Here is a 22,436-nt window from a genome sequence, read left to right as displayed (position 1 = left end):
ATGTATGACTGACACACGCCAAATACGTACTTTGAAAATCTAGCTAGCCGAACTGTTGCGGGCGCCCCATTCCTCTTTGCACATCAAGCACATGATAATAACTATAATATTCTTACGACCCTAAACTGAATTTGGTTCTTCAGAAATAAGCATAATCTTACTCAAGCGCTATACTGTCACAAATCTGTCCCTTAAAGCAAGAAGCCTCTTTTTGTAGGCGTAATTAGGTCGCCAAGACAACAACATGTTGTTTACCTATGGCGTTCACGCACTTACGCAAGCCTTCTTGATTAGAGTGCGCATAACACGATATACTACCAGATCCAAGCTCGGTTACTTAACTAGAGCAAATTGTTCAGAGAACTATAATTTGATGAAAACCATACATAATTAAACAGCTACATATACTAATTTATCTCTGCAATAACGAATCTAATAATTTATATATTTCTCACTATTTCTGAATTTTTTTTTTATCGTAAACCCTTTTTTTTAAAACATGTAAAGATAATTTTATTTATCAGTTATGTTTTATTTATGAGCCCTGTCTTCCCATCCGTTGCGACAATAAATGGGTATTATAATACGTCACGTTTCTGGCTCCATGAAGTTTTATTACAGCTTGAGTTTGTTAAAATGTTCTCGAATTCAACTTACTATCCAATCTACCTAGGTCGTCAGCGTGCATAGCTAACCTGTAGTAAAGCAAATTTACCTGTAACAATTTAAAATTTTAATCATGGCGTCATATCATATTTTTGCATAAACGCGAAATGTCTATTATGACGCCATAATGGATTATTATGACGTCATTGTTAATGAAGGACCAGAAGGTCTCACAAATGGCATGGCCTTAGGCTCCTTATTGTCTAAATTAGAGATGTACCGATACCACTTTTGTCGCCGATACCGATCCGATACCAGCTAAAAACGCCGATACCGATACGCCGATACTACAAAAAAGCCGATATTACCGATATTCCGATACCGATACTATGTAATTATTACTTAATTAGGTATGCTGTGTATGGCAGACGGGTTAAAACAATGGTCTTTAAGCGTTGTTCATAGTACACATTATTTCAGATCGAAAAAAAAGATATATCACATAATATGAAATTAATGTTTGGTATCCATATGCTGTAACTGATTAAGATACATTGTACAGTAACGCTAGTTATCTCGTTGTTCAATTAGAAAACTCATAAGCCGGGATGTCCAATTTGAATTTAATGTTAATATCGCGAGCTTCGAATATCGTTATTTGTGTTTAAAAGAATATCGAATATCACCCACACATTCTAGCGCCGCCGTCCTACGTTCAAATTAAAAGCATTTTACAAATATTTAATGTAGTGGCTAATCGTAATCGTCGACGCAATAAGTCAAAACCAACATGAAAGAATATCAATCAGCACCGACAAAAAGAAGGCCCACCGATAACCGTTGAGGATGTTTTTTTACTTCACTATTTTATAATATTTTACAATTGCTATCATATATTTTGAGACAGTCTAGGGCTAGGCGGTCAAGTCAATATATCTATAAAGAAATCGTGTAGTTAAGCAGAATTAAAATTAATACCTGTGTAGTGGGATAATTGTGTCGGAATTTAGTGTATCGATGTCGACGGACTAAATGACACTCGTACTTAACGACAAACAGTCAGAATTTATACCCGTGCCAAAAGTCCATGTGCCGTTAATAAGGAAGGACCCCAATTCCACTGTATGATTTAAAACTGGGCGCCTAGTTGCTCTTTGTTATGTGCTGTGTTGATATATTTCTTCATAAAAACTATGTAATATTAAAAATGTCAACAATTAAAATTTGACAGCGAAAATACCCAAATTAGTTGAGCTAGTTTAGCTGATAAATAGCTAAAAACACGTGAATCCTATTCTCTCGCAGGGGTGGGGACATGTATGCTCATAGCTCACGATCTCTCCAGACAAAAATAAATTAAAAAGTAGTATTCCAACTTATCTTTTAAAACATTCTGGACCATATCAAAAAGATAAATATATCGGTAATATCGGCCTTAATCTAACCGATACATCTCTAGTCTAAATCCGACCCTCCTGGGTGGTTAGTGGTTACACAAATTACAATTGTCACGTCATTGCTGACTTGTCATTGTTACGGAATAAACAGAAATCGATAATCGGGGAAATATTCATACGGAACCTTACCTATTGAATTGAAGGTAACATGGAACCCTTATTTCATTGTTATTATTTTCTGTACACAGGGCACCAAAGTCTCGGGTCCCTGAAAGGCATGATCCGGCCCTGTATAGCAGGTGTGATTTCAAAAATTCATCCAACCGAGCAAAGCCAACTTGTTAAATTGCAGGTTTGAAATTGGATAGAATCACAATTGGCAAGTTACCGATTAGAGTATAGTTCGGAGACGACAAAGTATAAAACATTCTGAATGTATGTATCCTGACTACGCGGGCTGCGTTAGAGAATGACAAACGCCAAATACGCACCACGCACTTTTGCGGCTAGACCACACGATAATCACCTTATTCTTACAATCTGAATTTCATTAAAAAAACAGGCACGAGCTTGCTCAAGAGCTTTACTGTCACAAATGTGTCCACTAAAGCAATATGACTCTCTTTGTAGGCTTAGTTACGTCGCCAAGACGACAACATATTGCTCAAGAACGTCGTGGTTGCGGGTTACTCTACCTATTTGCAAAAGGGTAATAAAAATCGAATTAGAATCCACCGCGTTGTTTACCTATGGCGTTCACGCAATTACGCAATTTTGATTATCCTTCTTTTTATAATACCAGATCCAAGATCGGTTATTTAGCGAAAGCAAATTGGTTTGGTGAACGTAGGATGATAAAAAACCACCCATAAAGTCGCCAATTAAACGGCGGACTGCATTCCAGCGTCAAATCAAATACTTGATGTTTGCTCAAGAGCCAAGACTATGTCTGCTGTGCTTCGACTCCATAAAGTTACTTCAGTGTAGATATTCAGGAAAATTTACTTAATTTTTGGAACATGAGAAAACAAACATCGGATCATATAGAAACATTCCAATCACTAAAATTCATTCTTTAACATATGTTTACAACTTCATCTGGTCTTCAAGCCCGATTACCTTATTACAATGAAATCAGATTTGTCCAAGCATAAAAAGAATCTATTTCAACATTGCCTGGACTATCTTAACAATATTATGGGGTTAATTTACAACAAGTGCGCGATAATAATCATTGAAGTTCGAAATCAGTAGTCCGGATGTCTTTCAATAATCATTGAGTGTCCCTGTAAAAATACGAGTTTTATAATATTTCAAGAAATATTCATACAGCAACGAAAAATAGATCAAAACATGAGCGATAGTCATTCACATGGTTGCTAGGGTTCAATGAGTAATACCGTCACCACACTGTCCAACAAAATTTAGAACAGAACTGATTTTCAAGATTCAACTACCAGTGTAAAGTTTAAAATGGAATGAAAGGAAATCCAAAGTATGTGTACCAATATAGCAGTAAAGGTAACTAACTTTGTTTGCCTACTTTACATCAAGTTGTGTAAAGGAACTGAAGCCTATGGCCAGGAGGAATATTCATTTGGCTAACACAGACAGTCCTCGAACTCGTAATAGAACTAAAATAAGGAAAATCTGAATAAAATTATGGCCTAACCCTAACCTGGTACACATAACACAGGAGTACCGAATAAAGAGCCTAATAGAAGCTTTTTCCTTATTTTGTACTAAAAATTTGAATTATTCACAACCCAACAATAATAATTCACAAACAATCCGTGTCTAAATAGTTCAAATTTTAAATATTCTGGCTTTAAAATGATCTAAAACAACATCATGCTCTATCATAGTATTGTTCATCACGAATCCTAACAATTTCACAAAATATTTCTTACCAATCCTCCGGCTGCACATGCTGCTAATAATGCAAATTGTTTATCTTCAGATTTTAATCTGTTGGCACACGTTGTTGCAAGACGGCATCCCGTTGCACCAAATGGATGACCAATAGAAAGGGATCCTCCCCACAAGTTCAGTTTTTCCATAGGTGGTGCACCAACCTAGAAGAAGAACATTACAGCAAAAAATTATTTAGTTTTAGATAATAAAAAGCAACATAGAAAATTTTTTTTTTTTCAAAAATGAATAACAAATACCTTAGTCTGTCTGTTCATGTGATTTTTTGCAAAATATTCAGACTCCATGGCTGCAAAATTTGCAAGGATTTGTCCCTGGATTAATAAAACATGAATTAGATAACTCAAACAGTTTGAAGGGTTTGATACATTTTACTCTACTCTATATATTTTTGTGAATTCAGAGTTTCTCAACAACACTTTTAATAAAAAATTAAAATAACTTTCGGATTGTCCTTTAAACGTAAAAAAATGGATGAATCCTGACGGAGAGAATATTGAATTATGACTCGATGAAATTCTTGACTCACAGCAAAAGCTTCATGATATTCAAAAACATCAATGTCGGACATTTTTAGTCCAGCTTTTTCAAGAACAATAGGAGTTGCATATGCTGGTCCGAGAAGAAGCTGATCTTTGGGATCTTGAGAAACGTAAGTAAATTCCCTGAAAAATGGAAAAATGATTTTAATGAACTGCAAAGAACAATGACTGGCGCTCCAAAAGTGTGTTTACCAATATGGAGGAAACTAATTTTGTTCGACTACTTTACATCAAGTTACGGAAACCTATGGGCAGAGGGATATTCACTTGGCTAACACATACACAAGGGAAAAATCGGAATAAAATTGTGGCCCAACCCTAACCTGGTACACACTCTAAGGGACGAGTACCCATTGATTTATGTGGGATTTTAAGAAGAGAAGACAATTTTTGGAATGAATCCAAAATATCTGGTGTGTATTTCATCCTAAAATATACCTCAAATATGCTTTAGGTTTCAGACCCATCGCTTTCGCCTTGCTTTCTTCCATTATGAGGCAAGCGCTTCCACCGTCACTCTGAAATTATACAAAACAGTAATGATAACAAAACATTTAACAATCAAAAATTAAGATATACTTGAGAAAAACAATTTCAGAATGCAAAATTATAAGTAGGAAATATTATTTTATTTATAAAATGGTAATTTAGGTGAAACGTTACACATATGATGTCATAAACTCACCAAAAACGATGAATTGGCTGCCGTTATGGTGCCATGAGGTCTGATGAAAGCTGCCCTCAACTTTGCCATTTTTTCTAGAGGTGTTGGACGAATTCCATTATCAGCTTTGACAGGTTCCATTACACCTTGGAAATTGGATGATTATTTATATAAATTGTAAGCATAAAAAAAGAAAAATCATGGAGATTAATCATAAGGATTAAATTTAAGGTACTCCCGTAGTATGTGTACCAGGCTAGGGCATATTTTTATTCCGATTTTCCTTATTTTAGTTCTATTATGAGTTTGGCGACTGTTAGCGTTAGCCAAGTGAATAGACCTCCTTCCTGCCCATAGGTTTCAGTCCCTTTACACAACTTGATGTAAACTAGGCGAACGAAATTAGTTACCACCATATTGGTACACATACTTCTGGAGCGCCAAATTTAACAAGGTTGGAAAGTTGAGATGAAAAATATTGTTAGTTTAATTTTATCCAGTTTTCTAATTATGTGGAGAAGACTATTTTGTTCTGCTTGTCTATAATCGAATGCTCAGAAATTGAAATTCCCACAATCGAAAATTTTATAATAACAAATTTTGGATACATTCAAGAATTCGATCCATTTTGAACTTGTATTTAAATCACAAACTCCAACCTGGCACTTTGTATTCCAAAACATCTTGTAAGTTTCCTTGTTCTGTTGCTTTTTGTGCTAAAGAATGTGATCTGTAGGCAAACTCATCTTGAGCTTGTCTTGTGATGCCGAATGCTGCAGCAAGTCGATCTGCAGAGTGTCCCATTACTTCGTCAGTTGAAAATTCTGCAATGGCTGGTAGCTGAAAATGGGCAATTTTCAATAATAATATTGAAAAAAATTTTTATACAGTTCAGTACAACATAGTTACATAGTCTTGAATAAAGGCAACAAACATGGCTGGGCCAAAATTGACCATGTTCAAAATATTCTTTCTTTTTGTGAAAATGTGGCTCTATTTAGTTTTGTTCGATCTGCCAAAATTGTCTCAAAAAATATTAATGCTACTAACAGCAGTGGCTTAATGGTTAAAGTGATAGACTTAACTCTGTTGGCATTGCAGGTTGCACTCGTGTTCAAATCTCATGCTCATTACCTCACGCAGGGTGAAAAAGATTTCGTATATTTTTCCAAATAGTAGCTACGGACCTACGGTACTTACATATCACAACTTATCATATCGAAAAATGATTCCAATTTTAAGTAGAACTTGCAACCTTGTTTTGACAAATCCCACAACAATCCAATTCTTACTCACCTCTGGAGAGAAATATTTCACGGGGCTCATGAGTACTTTTCCTGCCAGACCCAGTCTTTGTCCAGTCGTTTTCGCCTGTGAAATAAATCATTTCTTATTTTTCATTTCAGATAAAAAAATATTCAAAAAGACAAGTTTGAATATTACCTTGTTAAGATTTAGCATCAGGGATCTCATTGTTCTGTTGAATCTTATCGGAACATCAGACATAAAGTCGACTCCACCAGCTACGACCGCTTGACATTGACCGCTAGCAATAAGGCCAATCGCTGGAATAGAATATTTTTTAAATTTCGTATATTAGAATAATAATTTCAAATATACCAATAGGTTGTTAGAACGCGCTTTCGTGATATTAGACTTATGTAGCTGACTTCAGGTATATAAAAAATTTTGATAAAAATCTGGTGGGTTACCTAGTAATTTTAGAGGGTCAACAGCAGTTGAAGAGAGTAAAATCCATGAATCAGTGTTTGAGAGGACTTGATTGGCACTCTAATTACAATTTATTGAAGGCTATCAAAGTTACTCAAGCCATCTAAATGAAACGACTTGTACTCAGCTAATCGACAGTGAGACTTATCTCAACGAGAGACAGTGGCGTAGCGTAGCCAGGAATATTCAAAGAGAGAGGGATCTGAAAATTTCTAATTGCCAAGTTGAACCGTATGAGTCAGGCGGCCGGAAAAGTGTCCAAAAAGTACTTCAATCTATGAAAAATTGGTGTGTATGATACAGAAAATCAAGGTCTTTGTTCCAATACTGCTTTGAATCACATGACTAATATACCTGTTGTTATAGCTTGATTGGATGAAATGCAAGCTTGTGATACAGTATGTGCTGGAATTTTGTTAGAGAATCCTGCACCAAGAGCTGCTTCTCTTGCTATATTAGGAGTTTTTGCTTCCTGCAATATAAATCTGTTATTTAGTATCTGTTAGTACCTGTTATTACAGACTTATTTGCTGAAAAGTAATATTAAAATTAGGAACATTGTAAAAGATGAAAATCTTGCGACAAAATCTTTGAAATTTATTTAAACAGGAAGAATTTTGAAAAATATCGAAAATATTCTGAGTACCAAGTATAGACTTTGCATTCTAGCCATTAATTACCTGAATTACTGTTCCTACTGTAATGTAATCAACATCAGTCGTAGAAATTCCAGTTCTTTTCAGCAATCCGAGCATCGCTTCCCTTGCAAGGTCATGAGGCATGAGATTTTTATATCTGGATAAAATGATAGCAATTGTAACTTGTAGTTTGGCTTGACAGTTAGAGCATCATGCTAAGTATTAAGACTATGCTTGCAGTAGCACCTCTTGCTAACACTTTATAAGGGGTTTATTATGAGTAACAGGAGAGATATCTTAAAAGATATCTTAAGGACATGAAAGATTGGCGGAAAAACTGGGTGAAATATTGGGTCGCATGGGTCTCCGAGAAAATTTGAAAAAAAATAAAAAGCTTTTTAGTGTCACTACCCATCTGTGAGTGATAAAAATTTGTAATCGTTCATTCCTGTGGGGCATCAGTTGCAGAGATGGGCAATTTTTCTACAATAATAATAATATATAACCTATCTATTTAAACATTCTGGACTAGTAAATGGATCGTATAAAATATGTTACAATTATACTTACTGAGTTCCTGACATTAAAAAAGGTGTTCGAACTCCTTCAACTAATACAATATTTGGTTTCCCACTTTGTGACAATGTTTTCTTTGATTTTGCCGCAGCTGCTATGTGAATTGAACATCCAAAACATCTTGCTGAAACTGTCAAAAAAAAACAAATATAATAAAGCTTGTATTAAATCTAGTAATATAGTCTATGTCGAAGTTGAGAAGGGTAGAAAAATAAGCAGTCTTCCATATGAAAATAGGACTGATATGTATATCGATATCTCCATTGCAACAAATTAGTTTATATGACATTTCATAGTCGCAAGTCGCAACCCTCCGCTGTTAGTTGAGTGCACTTGGTTTCAATCTGAGGGATCTTGCATAAAAAGATATGAATAACGCATGTAAAAATATATGTATTTTAACTAAGGCAGGGGTGTGCAACCTTTAATACTGGCTGGAAGGCTAGATATGAATAACTGGATCTGATTTAACAAAGGTTTTTTAGTAGTTGCAGACACAAAAACTTTGGTAATTGATCTTATGACATGCGTTGTTCGCAAAATCTCAGGTATTGGACTCAGGAATAGGCTTTGCAATGCAAAAGAATTGGAATTTCTCACACATACTAAATTAAATTAAAAACTCCTCTCGCTGGCCGCACACCATTTAAAATTGGCACTTCATCGCTGGCCGCACAATTTTTCCTCGTGGGCCGCAGGTTGCACACCCCTATGCAAGGCTTTAGGACTGAACTATGATGATCATATTGTAGTTCATTGGGTTCAAATTCCATGCCCAACACCTCACCCAGGGTGTAAAAATTTGAGAAAATGCTGAACCCGAAAGATTCATGTCGTCCAAATCATAGTAGTTCCTTACAGTTACAGTGGCTACTTGTGTAGGGCCTTGTTTATAGCAAAAAACATGAATAAGTCATATAAAAAAGAGGGTGGCACAATAACATTTCAAATAAAACTCCTACCTTGAAAAAACGGCACTTTGTTGAGATTTGCTTTATTGAGTGTTCTTCCTATGCCAGCCATTTTGTTTAAAATTATCCTACAATAGAACTAGATTGGAACTTAAACTAAAATAGAGAAATGAATAAATTATGATTATAATAAATTAATCCACTCATTTTTTTCAAACTTAATAAAAAGACATGATTGCATAAATTATGAAATTTTTCAGCATGAAGCTGCTCGAAGTAAGATTACAATAGATCATTCAAAAAGTCTTAACATCAACACTTAATAACGAAGGAGAATAAAATTATGCACATGTATGATTTTCACTGATAAATTTGAACTTGGTACTAAAAAAGGGGTACTCCCGAAGTATGTGAACCAAGATGGCGAACACCGGAACGTAGTATGTAATAAGGAAAATTGGAATAAAATTATGGTCCAACTCTAACCTGGTACACATGCTACTTTCCGGTGTCTGCCATCTTGGATCACATACTTTGGGAGTACCAAATAAGGTACAAATGATTCGCAGAATAAGGACATAAACATTTGATAAAATAATTCAATACAAACAAAACTCAAATTGGCACCAATTTGCCAAGAATCAAAAGTTTGTAATTAATTGACTTTTCTTTTCAAATTTTACAAAGATGACAATAGATTGGATTATTTTAAACTAGAAAATATTTTATAATCACGTATGGTCATATATGCACCAACAATGTCATGCTTATGCAACAAATGCCTGTATCTTAATAACTAACTGATCGGAATTCTAGAGTAAAAGTCAACAAAAGCACCAATGTTACGAATCAAACCAAGTCAATATATTTATTAAAAATTGGTTTTATTTTATAAAATCATAATATTCCTGTATTATCAAAATCAATACAAGGTTATATTAGTTTTGAACATGGGACAATCTAGCACACATCCAATATTTCAGATTTCAATATTACTGTGTTGAACTGTAGCAAAAATAAATTATTATGCTAATGTTGCTCTTTGTTGTCTTCGCAGATCCCATAAGGTCGAATTTGGAAGATCCGTATCATTAGATTCCAAATTATTCAACGATTTCCCAGTAAAGTTCTGGCAAATTTCGATATATTTCTGACGCTCTGTACTTGACACAGAAGGACCTGCAGATTCCAAAGCATTCTCGATATCTTGATTCGAAACTGCTAACCTTGAAATTTGTCCTTGCTCAGAGTCAGTTCCATCAAAAGATATTTTCGTTTCATCACAATTGCGATCTGACACTGTTTCAATAATTTGACGAATCTGTTCAGGTAATTTACCTTCTTCCATTTTTGAATATAAAGAAGGGAAGTAAATTCCGCGCATTGAAGACTTTTTACTGTGAGAACTTCGGTCATCTAACTGGTGTAAGTCACTAGAGCTGTATTCTGGTGACGATAAACCATAACAAATTTTATACTCATTACTCTTTGAATTTGTTTTATTGGTTGAGCCATTTTCAATAGATTTGACTAAATTTTTCGCTGTTTTTGTGAAATCTGAAATAGTGACTTTAGGAATGCCTGTTGATGAATCTGAATCCATATCTTCATCTTTTAAGTCATGGTGTAAAGATTTTATTCCATTACTACTGTATTCTTCATCTAATTCAAATCCCCCCAAAGAAATCGGAGGTGAAATGGAAGAAAAAGGCTCGGTTGATTCAATTTTAATAGTACTTTCTAGCTCATTGGTACTATAACCATGTATTGCATTGAGTTGTGCATCGTAAACCAATGCACGTAAATCCGCACCTGTGAAATATTTACAGCGAGCTGCGATCGCTCTAATATTTACATCATCTTTCAATGTAATCTTATGAAGCAATGATTTCAAAATGTCACATCTTTCTTCAAAGTCAGGCATTGGGCATTGTAAATGAGTGTCAAGTCGACCAGGTCGCAATAAAGCTGGATCAATCAAATCTGGCCTGCTTGTTGCAGCTAACACATAAACACCAGACAGTGGTTCAACACCATCTAAGTGAGTTAAAATTTGATTGACCACACGATCTGTTACACCAGTACTATCGTGCCCACGTTTTTGTGCAATTGAGTCAAATTCGTCAAAGAAGAGAATACATGGTGCAGCAGCACTTGCCCTCATGAATAAATCTCTAACAGCAGCTTCACTTGCACCAATATATTTGCTCAAAAGTTCAGGACCCTTCACAGAAATAAAATTCAAATTGCATTCATTTGCGACTACTCCCGCGAGTAAAGTTTTTCCACAACCAGGAGGGCCGTACAGCATTATACCAGATTGCAAATGCATACCTGCTGTTTGGTACAAATGTGCATATTTTAGCGGCCATATGAGTTTTTCAGTCAGTTGCTTACGCACTTCATGCAAACCACCGACATCACACCATGTCATTTTCTTTGGTTTGTGTAAATTTGCATTTTGAAGAGAAATAGGAGTAAAACCAGAAATTGCATTCTTAAAATCTTCTATCTTTAACAAAACTACATCACGATTTGAGCGACGATTTTTGGAAGAAAGAATAGCCCTTTTTGTCAATTGTATAAAATCTTTCGCTGAAAATCCTTCTGTAGCGTGCATAATTTCATCAAAATTGATCCTACGAACAGCTCTACTGCTCATACCTATATCATTCAGTAGTATGGAACGTAAGATCTTGGCACGATTATCAGCATCAGGAAGTTGCAGAGTCATGATTTTGCTAAAAAAGTAGCAACCATGACTTGGCAGTATTAGGGGATGAATAGCATGCTCTGAATTGGCAGTTGCAATGATAAATATACGATTCCGACCTTTGTTTAAAGTTGAAAGCGTTTCTTTGAATACTGATGCCAACTGAAGAGTATAAGTTGCACTCGGAGACCTGTCTGCATCTGGTGAATCAAAAGATGATAAAAGAGTATCAATGTCATCGAGAAGTAACGCAGATGGCTGTCTCCACTCTAGCTCCATTGTAATATTTTGAAGTAACTTTTTGACTGTTTCTGGTTTTTTGCCTCTCAAATTTGAACAAGACAACCATTGAACATAGGCATGGACATTTGAAACAGCAATTTTCCTTAGCAGAGCCTTGCAAAGTGTGGTTTTACCAACTCCACTTGGACCCGATAGCAGAACACAGCCAGGGTGAATAGGTTTGCTATTTCTAAATAGTTTAGTCGGCATCGGTCTATTTTCAAACACAGCCTCTGAGTGCTTCAGACAACATGAAATGACATCTTGATGACACAATAAAAGTCGTTCTGCACTTTCATGGGGTATTTTAGGGTCAACGTCACTCAAACTTTTTAATGTTGTATCTTTGTTTGATTGAGAGAGAACAAACTGCAACTCAATAGATGATAAATCATCAGCGTTGATTAAAAAATATTCTGACGATACTTTGTCATCAGCGACAAATATTTTTTCCATGGAAAGTTCTATATTTATTTCATCACTGCTAATGGCTTGATCTGATGATGACAAAAATTTACGAAATGGAACATGGAAAATACTTCCAATGACTATCGGTAGAGGATGTTCTTTGCTAGTAACTGCGCCAAGCCATCGTTCAAAAGACATTTTCAAATCATCTGCAGTAATAGCATCTGGCAGTTCCAGTGCATCCAGTACTCGGATGACAATCCTTTTTATATTCATGCTAGCAGGCTTTGGAATATTTTTCAATTTTTTTAAACAAACTTTAGATGAAATGCCGATAGCTAACTGACGTCTCAATACAGATGACATTTTTAATGATTGTGAATACTCCTCTCTAATTTCACCATCTCGAAAAATCATCGCAAATTTACTCAGTGACTGAACACAAAGACGAATCACTGCTTCAGTAGATTGTTTTGATTCAGCTGCTGAAGTTATATTGCTATCATTATTGTCGCTTTCTTTCCGCATTGTCAAAGCTTTCAAACTTACAAGAAAGAAACCAAAATCAAGTTCGCTTTCACTTTTACAATAGCATTTATCCTGGAGTCCTCTGTCACTACAATTGCACTTTTGCTCATCCGATATAGAATCAAGCAAAACAAATCCAGCTTGATCATAAGAGGTAATGAGCGAATTATTCTTTTTTGCATTGTTCATGGGTGAAATTCGCACAACCAAGTTAAGTTTATCAGGGAAATCCTTGATGCAATCTAGAACATTTTCACTTTGATTCAATGAAGATTTTTTGTCTTCCACTGCTGAAGAAATTTTGAATATATTGAAAGGCATGGTTATTGCAGGAAGAAGTCTATGCCACAATATGTAAAATATGTATGATATAAATTGAACCAATTTGCGAATAAGTGGCAAACGAAGAAATCGCCGAAATAAACTTTTCCGTGTTGTTTCCGACGTTTTCAATACATTAGAAGACGACATGGTATTAATACAGTCTTTGTTGCTTGGTGATACATTTTCATGTTCAAATATACTTTTGTCACTCACAATAGTTGTTTTTAACCTGTGAGATTCGATCTTCGACTCCTGTTTTCGATTGATTTTTGGCTCAATAATCAGTTCGGTTAATGGCATTAATATTCCACATTGAGAATTAGGTTCAAGAGAAACTGTCCTCAAATAAATACAAACATTTCCGCTCACCCACAATGGAAACACTTGACCAGGCCATAGCACTCTTGTCTGATCAAGTAGACTCATCTCCACCTGTTCTGCATGAAGTTCAAGGATTTCCCAATCATCAACAGAAATTGGTTCCAACCATGCTCTGACACAAACATCCACATTTCTTAAAATCTCAGCGGAAACTTTCATGTTGTTATTAAATCCAATTTTGGAAGCGTAAAGTCCATTGATAAAAAGAGCATCACTTAGATGGGATGTAGATCTTGAGAAATATGAAAGATTGAAATACCCAACATTTTTAGAATCCACACTAAGTTTCAACACATCAAAATCAACCAGGTTGTCTTGGTTTAAATGAGTGTTTCTCCAATTTGTTAAATCCGCCTGAACCGAGCATGACTTATCAGTCGTGTATTGTACAGTAAATATTAAATTATCTGCCATAGCTGTACTGAAAAAATTAGATTATAGGCATAAGTTATAGCACTACTGCTCATCATTGAAAAGAGTTGACCTACAACTGTATATTGCAATCAATATAATTACGACTCAAAAAAGAGGTACGGTACGAGACTGCACTTTCGAACTTTGGACTTGGGCAAAGACATTTGCTCTGACTGTGCTATAGCGAACTTTGACCTGTACCTATTCAGGCCTGAAGGTGACCCATTCGAATATTGTGCTTATTGCGCATTTGTTAAAAACGAAAAAAATAACATCCCACCAAATACGACTTTTCTTCGCTTCAATATGTACCAACATTACCCATAAATCAATTATTCTTCGACAACATTATTGTTAAAAATCCATTCATTTAAAGCATATGAATCATTTTAAAAAGATTATTAAACAAAATCGCATAATTTTTAATAATTGGCATTGTGTTGAATACACATCAAAAAGCTATATGATGAATAATCGTGTTAAACAAATTTTCAAAGCTAGATTTAAATTATAGAATGATTATAAAAACCATAACAATATATTTTTAATTTGAGAAAGTTATCGCCAAGTTTATTAACAATTTCTTTTTTGGATAAACATCTTCAGACTCACCGTTGATGGTGATGGAAGACAGTCAAGAAGATAGTGGTACTATTGCAGACTTTTAATTGGGACATGCAACCAAACATAACGCCTTCAATTTTTTTTTCAAAAAAAATAAGTTTATTAACAATTTCTTTTTTGGATAAACATCTTCAGACTCACCGTTGATGGTGATGGAAGACAGTCAAGAAGATAGTGGTACTATTGCAGACTTTTAATTGGGACATGCAACCAAACATAACGCCTTAATTAAGGCACGGGGCGGTAACCTACCCCCCGCAGGTCGGCTGCAGCCCGCTAGGCAAAATCACCCGTCCCGAGACAAAATCAATTATTCACTGCAGCAATACTGCCCATCGTTTTAATGAATTTCATACTATATTGTTACCGCTGTTTGAAACTGTTTGTCGTAACAATCTTTGTCAAGATAAAACAATGGGAATACCAATTATTTCGTAACAGAAACAAACGTATTGTTGCCGCTGTTTGAAAACTGTTTTTCGCAACAATCTTTGTCACGATAAACTGTGGTAATACCAATTATTTCGTAACAGAAGCAAACAGTGGCGGCGCGTGGTCATTTTGACAACCGGGGCAAGCTACTGCGGGACCAAGTCACCCCCATCTACGGGGACAGGATGAGCGCTGTAAGTTCTCCCATCATTTTATGAGTATAAAAACCATTCCATCGGTAACAACCAATCGGCAAAAGCGACAATTTTTAACGATAAGAAAGTGTCTTTAAAACCGGTCCAAGTCAAGGGATTAATAAATATAGACAATAGGCTTGCACGTAATTTACAGATTTACGGAATTACGGAATTATTTCGAGTTACGGAAGGAAAGTTACGAATTACGTAAAGTCGTAATTATTGGTCGAGCGCTTTCGCGATTGAAACGAGCTCTCTTCAAAGTAGTCAATTCGTCGATTGTAAAACGTGAAAGTTTAAAAAGTAGAAGTTAGAGCTTCGGTATTTGCAGCCGTTTTTCTCAACAATATGACGGCATTTCCCGTGATCCGGTAAAAATCCTTTGCGGACCGTTGACGGTCCGCGGACCGGCGGTTGGGAACCACTGTTTTAGAATACTTAAATCGAATCCTATTCTATTTTTGTAGTTACCCGTATTTAAATAGTGGCATTTCTCCACCACAATGCATGATTAAAATTAAAAAAAAGGTAAATTGTAGCTTAAATGTTTAATGTATAATTATCTTTGTGCAGTATTAAATTGAAAATGTCCTGATCATTGGATTATATTTAACCAAGGCAACGACATTTAAGAATTTCGACGATCGTTTTTTTGTTTTTAACAGTTCAATATTCTCAATTTAACTACTATCAAATATCAAGTATGAGCCAGTGTGTTTATTCTGTGCGAGAACCATTTTCAATTACAAAACTCTGATGTTCTGTAACCGGTTTTATCGTTTTATATCAGTCCGGTCTTGTCCTTGCTCAATATATTTTCCACAATGCCTCGCAATATTTCGGCCAAATATGATTAACTGTCTTTACCAAATGCGGCAACTTATTTTGATTCTTGAATACCACCGACACTCGACCAAATTTGTGTCAATCTTGCCCGATAGGATCGTCGACTTGAGTTAGAAAAATAAGTTAATTTTTTCGTGAGTGCAAAATAAATGTCACAATATACATTTTTTTGCGATGTAACTTTGTATTTTCGGAAAAGCCATGTCATATAAGTACGGTATTTAAATTATGCGCAAATAATTAATATTTGATCTAAATTTGTCACAAATAATGTTACAACATTTAGGCCGCGAAATAATTTAATGTTAAATGAAGCATGGTAATCGGAATAACGTCAATAAGTCGGCATCAATAATTATTATAAAATGCTGACTAGGTAGTAAAGTCGAATAATGTTAAAAGCGGTGCAATAGTCTTCGTCGCGAGGCAAGCGCAAGTATAATCAAACGAGAGAATACGCTTGTCGTGGTATTGATAAATTGGAAACCCGACATTTTTTTTAATACGATTTTAAAAAAGTCGACTATCGTTTCATAAATATCCGTATACCAGTGTCGGTAATGATATAATTGATCGCATAAAATTGGGACGGTTAATTTGCGAAGGTGATAAAGGAAATCAAAGCTAGCACAAAAGGTAAAAATCAGAATAAAATTAATTTGAATTCACTCTTGTCTTAACATCTGTCGCCGGCGTGTAGTACTGCCAGGAATATGAAAACCCAAACTCGATGTCTCAATCGAAAATGAAGTGGATTCAATTGGTTGTTATGAAAGGTTTAAATGTATGAAAAAATATCGCAATTACGGGGTCATTACGTAATCGATTTGGCCGTAATTACGGAATTGATTTTTGTCAATTACGTGCAGAACCAATAGACATAGTTTATTTTGAAACCTCTTTCAAAAGGAAAGGCAATATTTACCCAGATAAATACAATGACATATTAACAGAAACTTCGGGAAAGCAGACAAAACCTAAAATAAGGTTTGAAACGTTACTATGAAGAAAGGAAAGGTAATGCAAAGATAAGGACATGCGTCGCTCACTCATAGATATTAGAGGTAAGATCGGGCTAAAAAATTCCAGCCCGACTCCGGCCCGTGGGTATTAAACCCGACCCGACCCGAGCCCGACCAATTAACTGGATTTGCAGGCTCGACCTGACCCGGGCCCGTGGGTATTAAAACCCGACCAGACCCGAGCCCGACCAATTAAATGGATTTGCAGGCCCGACAAATTAACTGGATTCGCAGGCCCGAAATTTCATATTTTATTTAGGAGTTCTTCGAGAATTGTCATTGCAAGAGGTTAGTACAGTATAGGGGAATGCTGGGACCTATTTCTTCTTTTGTGAGCTCTATAATCTGCACATTCATTTGACAATGTGGGGCTAATGCCATAGCACTCTTGTCTGATCAAGTAGACTCATCTCCACCTGTTCTGCATGAAGTTCAAGGATTTCCCAATCATCAACAGAAATTGGTTCCAACCATGCTCTGACACAAACATCCACATTTCTTAAAATCTCAGCGGAAACTTTCATGTTGTTATTAAATCCAATTTTGGAAGCGTAAAGTCCATTGATAAAAAGAGCATCACTTAGATGGGATGTAGATCTTGAGAAATATGAAAGATTGAAATACCCAACATTTTTAGAATCCACACTAAGTTTCAACACATCAAAATCAACCAGGTTGTCTTGGTTTAAATGAGTGTTTCTCCAATTTGTTAAATCCGCTTGAACCGAGCATGACTTATCAGTCGTGTATTGTACAGTAAATATTAAATTATCTGTCATAGCTGTACTGAAAAAATTAGATTATAGGCATAAGTTATAGCACTGCTGCTCATCATTGAAAAGAGTTGACCTACAACTGTATATTGCAATCAATATAATTACGACTCAAAAAAGAGGTACGGTACGAGACTGCACTTTCGAACTTTGGACTTGGGCAAAGACATTTGCTCTGACTGTGCTATAGCGAACTTTGACCTGTACCTATTCAGGCCTGAAGGTGACCCATTCGAATATTGTGCTTATTGCGCATTTGTTAAAAACGAAAAAAATAACATCCCACCAAATACGACTTTTCTTCGCTTCAATATGTACCAACATTACCCATAAATCAATTATTCTTCGACAACATTATTGTTAAAAATCCATTCATTTAAAGCATATGAATCATTTTAAAAAGATTATTAAACAAAATCGCATAATTTTTAATAATTGGCATTGTGTTGAATACACATCAAAAAGCTATATGATGAATAATCGTGTTAAACAAATTTTCAAAGCTAGATTTAAATTATAGAATGATTATAAAAACCATAACAATATATTTTTAATTTGAGAAAGTTATCGCCAAGTTTATTAACAATTTCTTTTTTGGATAAACATCTTCAGACTCACCGTTGATGGTGATGGAAGACAGTCAAGAAGATAGTGGTACTATTGCAGACTTTTAATTGGGACATGCAACCAAACATAACGCCTTCAATTTTTTTTTCAAAAAAAATAAGTTTATTAACAATTTCTTTTTTGGATAAACATCTTCAGACTCACCGTTGATGGTGATGGAAGACAGTCAAGAAGATAGTGGTACTATTGCAGACTTTTAATTGGGACATGCAACCAAACATAACGCCTTAATTAAGGCACGGGGCGGTAACCTACCCCCCGCAGGTCGGCTGCAGCCCGCTAGGCAAAATCACCCGTCCCGAGACAAAATCAATTATTCACTGCAGCAATACTGCCCATCGTTTTAATGAATTTCATACTATATTGTTACCGCTGTTTGAAACTGTTTGTCGTAACAATCTTTGTCAAGATAAAACAATGGGAATACCAATTATTTCGTAACAGAAACAAACGTATTGTTGCCGCTGTTTGAAAACTGTTTTTCGCAACAATCTTTGTCACGATAAACTGTGGTAATACCAATTATTTCGTAACAGAAGCAAACAGTGGCGGCGCGTGGTCATTTTGACAACCGGGGCAAGCTACTGCGGGACCAAGTCACCCCCATCTACGGGGACAGGATGAGCGCTGTAAGTTCTCCCATCATTTTATGAGTATAAAAACCATTCCATCGGTAACAACCAATCGGCAAAAGCGACAATTTTTAACGATAAGAAAGTGTCTTTAAAACCGGTCCAAGTCAAGGGATTAATAAATATAGACAATAGGCTTGCACGTAATTTACAGATTTACGGAATTACGGAATTATTTCGAGTTACGGAAGGAAAGTTACGAATTACGTAAAGTCGTAATTATTGGTCGAGCGCTTTCGCGATTGAAACGAGCTCTCTTCAAAGTAGTCAATTCGTCGATTGTAAAACGTGAAAGTTTAAAAAGTAGAAGTTAGAGCTTCGGTATTTGCAGCCGTTTTTCTCAACAATATGACGGCATTTCCCGTGATCCGGTAAAAATCCTTTGCGGACCGTTGACGGTCCGCGGACCGGCGGTTGGGAACCACTGTTTTAGAATACTTAAATCGAATCCTATTCTATTTTTGTAGTTACCCGTATTTAAATAGTGGCATTTCTCCACCACAATGCATGATTAAAATTAAAAAAAAGGTAAATTGTAGCTTAAATGTTTAATGTATAATTATCTTTGTGCAGTATTAAATTGAAAATGTCCTGATCATTGGATTATATTTAACCAAGGCAACGACATTTAAGAATTTCGACGATCGTTTTTTTGTTTTTAACAGTTCAATATTCTCAATTTAACTACTATCAAATATCAAGTATGAGCCAGTGTGTTTATTCTGTGCGAGAACCATTTTCAATTACAAAACTCTGATGTTCTGTAACCGGTTTTATCGTTTTATATCAGTCCGGTCTTGTCCTTGCTCAATATATTTTCCACAATGCCTCGCAATATTTCGGCCAAATATGATTAACTGTCTTTACCAAATGCGGCAACTTATTTTGATTCTTGAATACCACCGACACTCGACCAAATTTGTGTCAATCTTGCCCGATAGGATCGTCGACTTGAGTTAGAAAAATAAGTTAATTTTTTCGTGAGTGCAAAATAAATGTCACAATATACATTTTTTTGCGATGTAACTTTGTATTTTCGGAAAAGCCATGTCATATAAGTACGGTATTTAAATTATGCGCAAATAATTAATATTTGATCTAAATTTGTCACAAATAATGTTACAACATTTAGGCCGCGAAATAATTTAATGTTAAATGAAGCATGGTAATCGGAATAACGTCAATAAGTCGGCATCAATAATTATTATAAAATGCTGACTAGGTAGTAAAGTCGAATAATGTTAAAAGCGGTGCAATAGTCTTCGTCGCGAGGCAAGCGCAAGTATAATCAAACGAGAGAATACGCTTGTCGTGGTATTGATAAATTGGAAACCCGACATTTTTTTTAATACGATTTTAAAAAAGTCGACTATCGTTTCATAAATATCCGTATACCAGTGTCGGTAATGATATAATTGATCGCATAAAATTGGGACGGTTAATTTGCGAAGGTGATAAAGGAAATCAAAGCTAGCACAAAAGGTAAAAATCAGAATAAAATTAATTTGAATTCACTCTTGTCTTAACATCTGTCGCCGGCGTGTAGTACTGCCAGGAATATGAAAACCCAAACTCGATGTCTCAATCGAAAATGAAGTGGATTCAATTGGTTGTTATGAAAGGTTTAAATGTATGAAAAAATATCGCAATTACGGGGTCATTACGTAATCGATTTGGCCGTAATTACGGAATTGATTTTTGTCAATTACGTGCAGAACCAATAGACATAGTTTATTTTGAAACCTCTTTCAAAAGGAAAGGCAATATTTACCCAGATAAATACAATGACATATTAACAGAAACTTCGGGAAAGCAGACAAAACCTAAAATAAGGTTTGAAACGTTACTATGAAGAAAGGAAAGGTAATGCAAAGATAAGGACATGCGTCGCTCACTCATAGATATTAGAGGTAAGATCGGGCTAAAAAATTCCAGCCCGACTCCGGCCCGTGGGTATTAAACCCGACCCGACCCGAGCCCGACCAATTAACTGGATTTGCAGGCTCGACCTGACCCGGGCCCGTGGGTATTAAAACCCGACCAGACCCGAGCCCGACCAATTAAATGGATTTGCAGGCCCGACAAATTAACTGGATTCGCAGGCCCGAAATTTCATATTTTATTTAGGAGTTCTTCGAGAATTGTCATTGCAAGAGGTTAGTACAGTATAGGGGAATGCTGGGACCTATTTCTTCTTTTGTGAGCTCTATAATCTGCACATTCATTTGACAATGTGGGGCTAATGCCATAGCACTCTTGTCTGATCAAGTAGACTCATCTCCACCTGTTCTGCATGAAGTTCAAGGATTTCCCAATCATCAACAGAAATTGGTTCCAACCATGCTCTGACACAAACATCCACATTTCTTAAAATCTCAGCGGAAACTTTCATGTTGTTATTAAATCCAATTTTGGAAGCGTAAAGTCCATTGATAAAAAGAGCATCACTTAGATGGGATGTAGATCTTGAGAAATATGAAAGATTGAAATACCCAACATTTTTAGAATCCACACTAAGTTTCAACACATCAAAATCAACCAGGTTGTCTTGGTTTAAATGAGTGTTTCTCCAATTTGTTAAATCCGCCTGAACCGAGCATGACTTATCAGTCGTGTATTGTACAGTAAATATTAAATTATCTGCCATAGCTGTACTGAAAAAATTAGATTATAGGCATAAGTTATAGCACTGCTGCTCATCATTGAAAAGAGTTGACCTACAACTGTATATTGCAATCAATATAATTACGACTCAAAAAAGAGGTACGGTACGAGACTGCACTTTCGAACTTTGGACTTGGGCAAAGACATTTGCTCTGACTGTGCTATAGCGAACTTTGACCTGTACCTATTCAGGCCTGAAGGTGACCCATTCGAATATTGTGCTTATTGCGCATTTGTTAAAAACGAAAAAAATAACATCCCACCAAATACGACTTTTCTTCGCTTCAATATGTACCAACATTACCCATAAATCAATTATTCTTCGACAACATTATTGTTAAAAATCCATTCATTTAAAGCATATGAATCATTTTAAAAAGATTATTAAACAAAATCGCATAATTTTTAATAATTGGCATTGTGTTGAATACACATCAAAAAGCTATATGATGAATAATCGTGTTAAACAAATTTTCAAAGCTAGATTTAAATTATAGAATGATTATAAAAACCATAACAATATATTTTTAATTTGAGAAAGTTATCGCCAAGTTTATTAACAATTTCTTTTT

At 35.5% G+C, this 22,436-nt stretch overlaps 2 protein-coding genes across 2 annotated transcripts; both read right to left on the bottom strand.

Moving 5' to 3' along the window:
- Positions 1-2,987: 2,987 nt before the first annotated feature.
- Positions 2,988-9,228, bottom strand: LOC120333963 (trifunctional enzyme subunit beta, mitochondrial-like). Its single transcript, XM_039401392.2, has 13 exons — positions 9,049-9,228; positions 8,081-8,216; positions 7,553-7,667; positions 7,227-7,344; positions 6,585-6,706; positions 6,438-6,512; positions 5,801-5,981; positions 5,163-5,287; positions 4,916-4,995; positions 4,465-4,600; positions 4,175-4,249; positions 3,914-4,078; positions 2,988-3,289 (listed from the first exon to the last, which is right to left on the bottom strand). The coding sequence occupies exons 1-13, from the start codon at positions 9,107-9,109 to the stop codon at positions 3,251-3,253; spliced, it is 1,428 nt and encodes a 475-aa protein (XP_039257326.1). The 5' UTR covers positions 9,110-9,228; the 3' UTR covers positions 2,988-3,250.
- On the bottom strand, positions 9,154-14,068 carry LOC120333960 (peroxisomal ATPase PEX1-like). Its single transcript, XM_039401389.2, has one exon. It carries the CDS (start codon positions 14,045-14,047, stop codon positions 10,022-10,024), a length of 4,026 nt encoding a protein of 1,341 aa, XP_039257323.2. The 5' UTR covers positions 14,048-14,068; the 3' UTR covers positions 9,154-10,021.
- Positions 14,069-22,436: the final 8,368 nt, after the last annotated feature.

This window comes from Styela clava, chromosome 15 (assembly GCF_964204865.1).
Source record: "Styela clava chromosome 15, kaStyClav1.hap1.2, whole genome shotgun sequence".
Classification (NCBI taxonomy): Eukaryota; Metazoa; Chordata; class Ascidiacea; order Stolidobranchia; family Styelidae; genus Styela; species Styela clava.
This window is presented reverse-complemented; position numbering and strand designations above follow the sequence as displayed.

Coding starts and splice junctions, on each gene's coding strand:
- LOC120333963 (XM_039401392.2), bottom strand. CDS start 9,109: ATGGCTGGCATAGGAAGAACACTCAATAAAGCAAATCTCAACAAAGTG. Junction 4,601..4,915: donor AAACCTAAAGCATATTTGAG/GTATATTTTAGG, acceptor TCCATTTTTCAG/GGAATTTACTTACGTTTCTC. Junction 3,290..3,913: donor CATGTGCAGCCGGAGGATTG/GTAAGAAATATT, acceptor GTATTTTTACAG/GGACACTCAATGATTATTGA.
- LOC120333960 (XM_039401389.2), bottom strand. CDS start 14,047: ATGGCAGATAATTTAATATTTACTGTACAATACACGACTGATAAGTCA.